The 11668-nt window shown below is 38.7% G+C and overlaps 1 protein-coding gene across 1 annotated transcript; it reads left to right on the top strand.

Annotated features, from left to right (window-relative positions):
* Positions 1-72: 72 nt before the first annotated feature.
* On the top strand, positions 73-10165 carry LOC139938051 (ran-specific GTPase-activating protein-like). Its single transcript, XM_071933406.1, has 6 exons — positions 73-183; positions 2043-2149; positions 5537-5697; positions 6463-6591; positions 6846-6902; positions 7348-10165. Exons 1-6 carry the CDS (start codon positions 169-171, stop codon positions 7632-7634), a joined length of 756 nt encoding a protein of 251 aa, XP_071789507.1. The 5' UTR covers positions 73-168; the 3' UTR covers positions 7635-10165.
* Positions 10166-11668: the final 1503 nt, after the last annotated feature.

Raw genomic sequence — 11668 nt, forward strand, 5'->3', positions numbered from 1 at the left:
CTTTGCTTGTGAATGAAGAGAGCGCGTTTGCAATCACCTTGATAATTATATGATGGCGCCCTCTCTTGTTAAGTTCAATTTTGCAAGCGGGAACGTACATTGTCCGGATACCTTTGACATTTATCAGCGGAATAAAGAACGTTCTATCCGTCAAATATCACATTCATCATGGCAGATACGAAGGTTTGTGGACATAAAGACTTTATAAACATTATAGTTTAACATCAGTGTGTTGTTATTTTAGATGATTACAGTCGAAATCTCTGTTAATTTTCATTTATTCTGAAGTTGCGAAACACTTCTTGACATGACGACTGCTGAAGCTGTCATGTCATTATGTCATTGTTTCATGCATGTTGATCGTATCGACGACGAATTTTTAAAATGTTATATATTTATTGGTTAACTCTACGCCTTGAACGGAACTTTAAATATTGTTGACGGCTTCAATGCCGTAAAATAGATTGTCCCGTAGCCGTATCCTGCCACCACTTTTTTACTTATTTTTCATCGGCGGAACATATCTCATTTCTCATTTTATTTTCAATTTTGAGAAAATTTTAAAATACCATTTATTTATTTATTTTTATAACAAATGAAAAATCGTTGCAGGATAAAGAAACCTTTGAAAAATTTCCGTATGGCGCCACCACTTTTTCATTCTATATGAAATAATATAGTATCTAATGTACCTCAATCAATGTAATGAGATATCCCTTTTTGTAAAAATGAGTGAAAAAGTGGTGGCGCCATACGGAAAGTTATCCGAAACTTTTCCGCTGGACTCGCTGCTTCTTGGCCTGAGGCCTTAGTTTTTCCAGTTGGTGAAATCATGTTTCAAAATAGAAAACCTACGTTTTTATTTCCCAAGTTGTCACTTATCGTAGCTCATTCGTTGAAAATGAAACACATTACCTGAAAATGTAAATTTAATTTTATGAAAAATTTTGGAGCTGGCAATATCACATGAAAAACAGTCTCAGCGCCATTATATGTGCAAGCGCAACGAGCATGATGAGTAGTCTTTGGTGAAGGCAATATTCATTGCTCACAGCGCCACCGCACAGCTCAGCTGAACATGAAAAATACTAAAAAGTAAAATAAGTAATTGGCCGTTCCAGCGAATTGAATCGGCCCTTCTCATGGAATTACGAGGACACGGCATGGAGGCTATGGCCTCTGTAATCTGTTGCCCTGGCCTTGGCCTGCCCGGCCCTTTGGTGTCCCTCATGATGTTTCCCAAAGAATTTTCCAATGGAAGTGCCCTTTGCGAAAATGAAAATGGCCTTGCACTCTCACTCAAAGATGAAATTACACGCCTGCGTGCGCATCACCATCGATAAACATGATCATGGTGCCAACGATTGCAATTGCGCCCTGAAATCTTTCATAAAATGACACCAAAACGAGCATGCATGTTTTAGACTAAGAGTTAATGTGCTCTCCACAGATAAGCTTTGGTAAGTAACAACTGAAGGAAAAATCTCAGCATGAAAAACGTGGTTAAAAAAAAAAAAAATTTCACTTCCTGAAGTAACAGTGGCATAGGGCGTGGAGGGAGTCCAGCGTGTAGCACTATTTGCTGGGCTAAAGATCATTGTGCTATGGTGCGTTGTTTATTCAATTACATGAATTAGCGCTATTCAGCTCATGCACACGCTCCTGTACGTGATAGCCCTTCCAGGCGATTACATCCAGATCCATGAATCTTATCTAGAGTCCGATGCTCACTTCTTTAGCGTCAAGTCTGCAAGTGCGATAATCAAGTTGTTTGCAGAGTTCAAAATAAACAACCATGACAACACACCATTGTTATCATATCATAATGGCGCACAGTGCAGATTCAACATGGCACATTATCCTTTGAAAGGGTCTAAGTTCAAATTTTCAGTGTCAAAATCTGTAAACATAAGCCATTGTGGGGCTGATTTGACACGGAATGACCCTTAAAAAATTGTTTCTGCTTTTACATGTAATTAAATTACACACCGTATGTATCATGTAATTTATATTTCCAACTTTTGTTTTCTACCTTTATACAGACAGAAGAGCCACCACACAGCCCAGACATCCACTTTGAGCCCATTGTCAGGTTGGAGCAAGTAGAGACAAAGACATTAGAAGAAGACGAAGAAGAAATATTCAGATTGTAAGAAAAAACGCCTCAAATTCTGTCATTGCTCAGTTTTTTGCCAATGTAACCTGTTAAAGGGTCTATATAACTTTTGTAGGACAAAAAACACAATGTCCACAGATTTACACTAAACTTACACAGTTTAAAGGTAAGGCCAAACAAAATAAATGTTGTGTTTACGGTAACGGCCCTAAAAAATTCCAGGTAGGTAGGTAGGAAAATAATTTTATTTTGTAATTTTATTTTTATTTTTAAGTTCTTGAATTTTGAGTTATTTGTTAATATTTCAAACCCGTTACCATGAATTATACTAACCTTGTTCGACTCATCAAGTTATAAACCCTCATGTTGGAAAGTGGTAAAATATAAAAGTTTATAAGTTGTTTTAGAAAAAACATAACATAGGTCAAGTTGCAAGCGCTTTAGAAGTTACAAGGAAACTTTTTATCTTACCATTAAATCAGGGCCATGTTTTAAATGCTGACATCAGTTTTACCAACTTTCAATTTGAGGTGTGGTTATTTTGTTCACATTTTTCATTCCATTGTTGTACACTTACTTGCACTTTACCCAGACTGACGAACCTCCGGGTTGCTGGGTGAAAATGATGTCACTCAGTAGGCTCAGTGGTGCAAGGTGTACCATAACATTAACAACAGAGCCGAAACTCACAACTCACATTTTCCCCAAAATAATATAGCAAAATGAATAAACACTTTTGAGGGTCAAACTTATTATTTCTTGTGCGTTCCCATCGCATGAAAATTTGATAAATTTAATGTTGGGAAACACATCTACAATGCTGTATAACGTGCTGGTAAGTTCGACATCGTGCCAGTCTCCACATTGGGACGTCGAACATTGAGCACAAACGTGATAAAAGTTTGGCCCATGGTGATCTTCGAAAATATTGAGAAATGTCTTGCTGACATCGATGTTTACTAGCTTCAACTTGGCTGGCTGATGGAGGCACTTTTCTGTTTTCAAGCTAAACAATTTGTTCATGTTACCGCACGAAGAACTGCCTGACGTCGACGCGATGTTTTGATGCAGTTTTCATTCGCAGTCTGTCCGTAGTGTAAAACGTGTTGTAAACGTACGCGGCCGGTCACCCACGTGCTGTTCACCACTGACAGCTACACCATGTTTTGTTGTGGTGTCCAATATGCGGCCGGCTGCCAGGGGCCCAATTTCGTTTCGTGCTGTACCACTGACAGCTAGCTGTACTGTACTGTTGTACCGTGTTTTGTTGTGGTGTCCAATATGCGGCCGGCTGCCAGGGGCCCAATTTCGTTTCGTGCTGTACCACTGACAGCTAGCTGTACTGTACTGTTGTACCGTGTTTTGTTGTGGTGTCCAATATGCGGCCGGCTGCCAGGGGCCCAATTTCGTTTCGTGTGACATTGGATCGCCCCGAAGTACGCTGTGAACACAGCGGGTGCGTCGGGGCCGGGCATCGGGTGGCGCGTGCACCTTTCACAGAAAAAATTGTGGCAGTACAGTAAGCTAGGCTAGGCGTGGGCCGGGTGCACAAGTTTTGATATCGCCATGATTTTTGCAAAAATGCATTATTACACTGGTAAGTCGTAATAAACAGTTTTAAAGTGAGGCAACATGTTAAAATTCTCATTTTAAATTTTACCAACTCACAAAATATTTAGAAAAATGTTTTGAGGTCGGCAATTCGGCCGCAAAAAATTCAGGTCGGTCGGGTTACCGTAAACACAACATTTATTTTGTTTGGCCTAATGATAGTAGAAAGCTTCCCTGAAAATATTACGTGCTGAGGTGTTGTAGTTTTTGGGAAATGAGTAAAACAATGTCATGAAAATAATATTCGTCATGAGACGAAAATTATTTTAATCATTTACAAACGTATTTTCATGACATTGTTTTACTCATTTCTCAAAAACTACAGCACCTCAGTAAGTAACATTTGAAGGGAAGCTTTCCACTATCATTATCTTCAAACCCTGTAAGTTTAATGTAAATCTATGGACATTTTGAAAAGGTACCCAAATCCTTTAATTTGCAGGTTTCATAATAAACCAGGCCGATAACATTGAAGAATAAAACTCGGATGAAGACTGTTCTTTGGGCTATTGTATACAGAATATTTTATTCAAACTATTACTGTTTAGGCCTAACAAAGTTGGTAGATTATTTGAGCAGTAGAGAAGGTAGTATAGAGAAGGACACTGGATTGGGCTCACAATGCAAGACTTCGCACTGGGCTAACCAGGAGGGTCTGTCGATGAGAGCAAACTAGAGAAGAGACTGAATATTAGGAAAGTAGGGACATTATATAGGGGATTGGGGAAGCTCCGTCCCTGACCAGTTCATTAATGGTGCTGGTCAAGTTCCTGGTCCATTGGGGTTATTGGGTGTGCATACCACAGGGCTAATTTATGGACCTGGGTGTAGGACAAGGATGTGGGACAGAAGCTTTAAATAATTTGGTATAATTTGTTAATTTTGTTTTTTTTACCCATGCACCAATGTGTGTTAGCACTGTATACTCAGTACTTTCCCGAGTCCTGTGAAAAAATATCACAGGCATGTTACTCGGGTGGGATTAGAACCCACGACCCTTGCAATTCTAGAGCAGTGTCTTACCAACTAGACTACCGAGGTTGCCCGGTAGCTAGAGGCAGTTCGAATCCTATGTTTTGGCAGCGGTTGCCGCAACGATATGTTAAATTTGCATCGGGGATAAAGAATATTTATTTTGGTTTTTACCCATGCATCGATGTGTGTTAGCACTGTATACTTTAGTTACCAGGGTTAAGGTTGGATGGAGGCTGTGTTTATGATAACAATAAGTTAATACATAAATACTGGTAACAGCTGGATTCAGGGCTTATACTAACCCTCTTGAAGTATGTTTTTTTTTTCTTTTTTCAGTATTCACTAACATGTATTCTACAGTGCAGGTGTATCTAGACTAGTCCGCTGGCCAAATGCCAGTTAAAACACTAGAGGACCATTCAAACTTCACTCTGAGTGGTCGGACTGACTGCATGTACATGTATTTGGTCGGACTAGCTAGTTGAGTGCAGGCCTGATACTTCACGGAGGCAACGAAGGCCATTGCCCCCATGCCCCCTGGTCCTTGCCTTGGTGCCCTTGAAATGCTCCAGTAGAAATTAACAATTTCCCTAGTGTTGAGCATCGCACGCCATTTGCTGCGGTGTCTTCAGTGCCTAGTTTATGCAAAAAAAGACACCGCAATGTTAATTTTTCAACAGAGGGCGCTACCAATTTTGCTTCGTCGGATTGGTCTAAAGGATTCCCTTTACCAAGGAGAAAATGCCTTGGTGCCCTTGCCCTTTCAGAAACGAAGCATACAGGCCTGAGAGTGTTGATGATTTTAAAGAGTTTTTGTCATGATTGTAATTTCAGGAGGAGTAAATTGTACAGATATGAAAGCAACAGTGAACCACCAGAGTGGAAAGAGAGAGGTGTAGGCGACGTCAAAATTCTTAAACATAAAAATAATCAAGGCAGAGCTAGAATCCTCATGCGGAGAGACAAGACGCTTAAAATATGTGCAAATCATTTCAGTAAGTTATGGAGAAATTTTCAAGTTTGTTATAAATCTGATGAAGGCTGGTGCTTTTGAAACGATGATTAAAAACATTGAGGCCTTTTTGTTGTAAATGTTTTGAAGTGATTGTTCATTGAGGCATTATATTCATACTACTTAACAGTCTCTTTCCGATTTTTGTGCCCATGGAAAAATCTGAAAAAATTGTTATTAATAAGGCCTGAACAGTTTATTAGAACCTTCACCAAGTGTACATACAGAATAGGGGTGAATTTTTGCGCTGTTGTAACAAATAACTGTTCCGATTGTTGGCAGGTGATTAACCAATGTCCAGTTCAACCGAAACAGTAATTGGTAATGACTGCCAAAACGCACCACAGGTCAATCTTTGTACTTGATAAAAGGTTCCTATATTTTTCCAAGGAACAACTATCATGCTTGTCGTTGAAAAAAGTAAACTGATCTTATAGTATGAAGGGGTATTAAATACGTTGTTGGTAAATTATTTTAAAAGGACCACGTAAGAAAGTCAGCCGTTATTTTCCCACCATTTGTTAAGAAATCCTGTTCTGTGATCTACTTGTCTAACGCTGAAGACACTGTTTGTAACAGTTCTGTTAAGGTGGAAACGCCATCATTTCATCATACCTCTAAAATTTGGTTTCAGACTTTTTTGTCAGCAATGACTCACCCTTGCCTTGTTGTAAACACAGTTTGTGCGTAATTTGTAGTGCATTGATGTTGAAATCTAATAGATGTTAAAATCATTTTTCATTCGTAGTTACATCGTTCATGAAACTTCAACCCAACTGCGGCAGTGAGAAGGCGTGGGTGTGGTCAACTCCTGCTGATTTTGCCGATGAAGAACCCAAACCAGAAACATTAGCAATTCGATTTGCCAGTGCTGAAAGTAAGTCAATAATTCCTTTCAAGGGGTCTGGGTACTTTTTTTAGATCAAGTTATTGGCCATGACATAAATACCTAGTCACTTTGTATGAAGATGTATGTGATATAATTTACCTGTTGACAACAATAATACCGCACAGAGGCACAGTAAAGATGTTTTAATGATGTTGTGAAGTGGTTAATATTTGGGTGATGTGTCTTTGTATTTTAAACTGCTGTGTTTTGTTTATTCAATAACGACCTCCTTTTAATTTCAGATGCTCAAAAGTTCAAGGACAAATTTGAAGAATGCCAGAAACTGTTGTCAGAGCAAGGTAGATACTTTTTCATTTCTTTCTGTCCTTGTTCAAAAGAAATATAATGCTAAAGAAATCTTCAAGTACATATATTTCTGTTTTAATGAATTCTTCACTAGGTAATGAATGGTGTAGTTTCAATAATGGTTTAATATGAGCTCCCCAATGTAATAAAAAGTCACAAACTAGATCCCTCGGACATATCAAGTCGACTTTCTGTCAACTTTCAATTCTGAGGGGAGCTAATGTAGACTGGCCACCCGAAATAAACCACAGGTTGATGTTATCACATTGTTAAATTCTCCCCATTCATGAAAAAAACCCGATATGATTGGAATTCAACCCCAACCCCAATTACACGGAAGTTCAAGAACTAATCCAACAGAGATACTTTAAACTTCATTCTCTCCTTATTGAAGCGAACAAAAATGTCATAAATTTTATCTCTTTTGAATTTTTTCAGAGAAAAAAGATGCTGAGAAACCCGAGTCCTCGGACACACCAGCAGAAACTACCGACAAAGCGGCAGAAACTACAGACAAAGCGACAAACTCCTCTGAGAAATCGGCAAACGAAATCGCTGAGAAGCTTGGAGAGATGACGGTCAAGGAAGACGGGACTCCTAAGGAGGCCGGAGGAGATAGTGAAACCAAGGAAGAGGATATTAATACAGAAAAGACAACGACAAGCCAAGACACAAAGGAGGACAGTAAAGAGGAACCCAAGACGGATGACACTAAGACGGAATGATGTTGATTCCTGCCACACTGTAGAAACCACAAGATGTTGACCAAAACACCAAACAGCTGGTCTTCTTGGTTTGATACTAACTGATTATCAGTTTCACAACATTCAAGAAATCTAGCCCTGCCAAAAATGATATCTTCCCACCCGTCTTATATCTATCTATACAAAATGACACTTAGCGTAACTAACAGGCCATTCAGGTAATATAGTCTATACATTAAAACCCGGTTCATACTTCCTGTGAATGCTTCGTGCGAAGCGAATTTGACACCACAGTCTCTGTTTTCGCTACGAATATTTCAGAACAGACTTGCGCAGCTGAACTCTTCCAAATGGTTTGTTGCAAATTATTGATGTCAAAATTTGCATTGCATTCGCGATTGCAGGAAGTATGAACCAGGCTTGAGTCACAAAAGACAGCCAGCAAGTTTAAATTAACTCTTTAAGTAATGGACTCCTGTTCATGACTGTCTCGATAACGTCATGTAAGGGGCTCAGCAATACTTCTCTGGTAAGGAACACTCTATGAGGACAATTTAAATTTGTACTGGAACTTTGCAAAGGGCACCACAGCAAAAGCACAGGGGCCAATTTCATAGAGCTGCTTAAGCAAAGAATTTGCTTAAGCACGAAAATAGCTCGCTTGTTTTACACACGTTACTGGCCAAAATTTCATGCCATATACATTGCTTGTGACTGGTATTTAGCTGTTGTTTACTTAGCTTAACAATTGAATAGAGTCTTGGTCGGTAATCTGATTTTACTAAGCAAGGATTTTTTTGCTTAAGCAAAATTTTGTGCTTAAGCAGCTCTATGAAATTGGGCCCTGGGCACCATGGTAATTGCTGTGGGTGGCTTGGGTCATTTTGAGGCCTGGTACAATTCCATCCCATTCAAATACTCGAACATTCAAATGAATTAAAATTTCCAGTTGAACAATCAAAATAACAGGAGAGATTTCCTATTTCTGATACTTAATAAATGTATCCAGTTTTCAAAATAGAACAACATGTGATCACTTAGTGCATGCTTTCTCCGTACCGTGCTGTATTTGAATGTTGATGACTAAAGTGTTGCACAACAGTCGACTGTTTTTAACGGCTTTTCAAACATCGGATATTTGATTGGATTATAGCTGATTATTTATTCACCTAATTATTGAGGAACATGATTTATGCCAAGCAGTCTCATACTCTAATAAGATAAGAAAGGTTACCGCCAACCTTACTTGGGTGTAACTTAGAAAGTCAGTTTGTTAGGAAAAAAAAGCTTTGATTCCAGTATGTTCAATGAGTTGCATTTTATACGCACATCTGTATTTTAGAAAATACAGGGACAGTGTTGCATTTGCCCTTTCAAAATTATTTGCGACGGAACAGTAAGCTTGTGAAGTTATAAGTTGAAAACAAGTCAATCTATTTGTCCTAATAAAAGAGAAAGACAAGCTTAGTGCTTGCCTCTTTTGTTAAGTAACCATGATCGTAAGGCCTCAATTCAGTCAAATGAGTCAGACTGTGTGGGTTTTTTGGGGGGTGTTGTTGCCCAGTCCAAAGTTCCCTGTAATAACGAATACCGTGTTACTTCATAGGGAGTTGTTTCGCACGATGTTTTATACTATCAACAGCTCTCCAATGCTCGTTACCAAGTCAGTTTTTAAAGCAATATTCGTTTTGAGTATTTACCAAACGTGTACCTTCCCTTTAAGGGACATCATTTTCTTTTATCTACCCTGTTGGCTTCATCCTAAGGAGATATGTGCTAATATTCCTTTTGAAATGAACTGCATTTTTGGACGCCTAGACACCTGCCCAGTAAGATTGCTTTTGCTCTTTGTGTAAAAGATGTGTCTGGTAAATTTGGCTGTTGATGTTTCAGGAAGATTGGCATTTAAATCAGTGGCTGTTTTTTGAAGTGACAAGCTTTTTTTTTCTTTATCCGGGCAAGGAGTTACTTTAAACAATAATTAGCTATGAGAACCAAAAACCCACTTGAACAAACCCACTTGAACAACATGCCGTCTTTAAAGAGATAATTGCTGCGTACGTGAACATGCTTTTATCCCATGCTTTTATCTATGTGCGGGTCTTAAACTTTGCTCTCGAAGGGGTACAGCTGTACTTCCATGAGAAAATATAAATTTGTATTGTAACTTTGCCAAGGGCACCACTGCAAAAGCAAAGGGCACCACGGCAATTGGTGTGGGTTCCAAAGGTTATTTCAAGGCCTGGATCCCTCAAAGGTTTTCATTCAAATCCATATTGTCTACCTTTGATGCTTCCGCTGTATTATTTGTTTTTTACAACTAGAAAGGCATGTGTATCCTACAACTAACCCCAACTTATTTATGATTTCCGTGTATACAAAGAATGCAACGACTCTGTATGGTAGTTTTTAATAACGATAAAAAGCTGATTATTGTACTTTTTATTCCATTCGCTTGATCCGCACTTCATATGTATGCATGTCAAGATGTTGCAAAAACTCAATATGGTTTTAAAATGACCGTTAGGCTGTCTGAGAAGTGAGTTAGCAACTTTAGTTTTTTGTTGCTTTTGACCATATCACGTCATATTATTACTCTTGCTCCCCATGTGAATAAGCAATACTGAACACTGATTCTCATTATAATGAAAAGGTACCAGACTATTTCCCCCTTCCAGCCTCGGTTTGGTTTACATTGATTTGAGTGGTAGGAAAAACTAGATGGCGGCTCCATGATAAAAGGTCTACACTGAAAGAAGGGTCAGAAGAAATATAGCCGCTGTTTGGAATGCAGCCCTAATTGTTCCAAAAGTAAAAACTTTATCCTTCTGTGGTTTTAGGGCCCAATTTCACGGCTCTGCTTATCTTAAGCAAAGAATCGGCACTTCAGAAGTTGGGAGTTCTTTGCTTATGGCAAGCGTATTTCAAGGGTTAGCAGGGAATTTTTGCTTTTGCACGTGCGTACTCCTCGTTACTAGGCATTTGCTTACACAGCTAGCGCAGAAGTTCTGCACTTGCCCTGTAAGCGGAGAATGGTGAGCGTAAGTGCAGAATTTGGCGGTGAGCAGAGCTATGAAATTTGGCCTAGTTGGTTTGGCAGTTTGTGTGAATAGAAAACAGGTGCTCGTTATTTGGGACGTTAATTGTAAATTAATTTTTTTTTATAAATGAAAGGTTAAGCCACTGTGTGTGTACACAATTGTAAGTGTTGCTTCTGGTAAGCGAGTTATTTGTACAGCTAATTGATGGTGTTATTTTGGTCACCAGAGTAAATTCCAGGGTAGCAGTGTTGGTCCAAAAAGTATAATTTTAACAGTAAGGTCAGATGTTCAAATTAAATATTTGTGTCAGGTCTTGCAAGTACAAGGTTGTAAGTTTGAATCCCCAAGTGAACTGCTAATTTCACAATGACTAGAATAAGCACTGTCGTCTAGTTAATGGATCACAATTTCTTGATTTGTGCAACTCATAATCCTATATTTGAAACCAATGTTTATATGAGAGAGATTGGACATTGCCAGCTTGGTGTTTATTATCCCCTTGTGGGAGTTTGCCGAGTTCCCTTGATGGGAAGATCATCTAAACAAACAAACAATCCTTATGATTTGAGGAACAGTTTGGTCTTTATCACACTTGGTGTATTTCCTTTGCACTTTTACTGGTGTCACTGAATGAAAGGGTTGCTATTGTGGTCTTGCACAAGACTATGTTGAACATTGCCAAAGCACAAAAAACACTGTTTTCCCCAAAAGAAAAAGTTTACATCACATAATTAAGGTGACTAAGCGAACCAATTCCACTAGTGCAGCAATTTTAATCCGCATAAACAGGGTACCAGACAAAATATCATGTGATGTTTGTAGATGTACTTTTGTAGACAGTCTGCTCTCGTTACTAAAAAAATCACTGTTAAGAAGATATTCTGCTTATAAAGAGCATATTCTTGTTGAAGTCCAGAATCTCATTTCTTCTTAGTGCTTCTTTGCGTTGCTGTTCTCTTATAACATTGTTCCTTTTATAAAGAGGTAATTTGGCAAGACCCAGCAACCACGTTA

The sequence above is a fragment of the Asterias amurensis genome, chromosome 6, assembly GCF_032118995.1.
Source record: "Asterias amurensis chromosome 6, ASM3211899v1".
NCBI classification, from domain to species: Eukaryota; Metazoa; Echinodermata; class Asteroidea; order Forcipulatida; family Asteriidae; genus Asterias; species Asterias amurensis.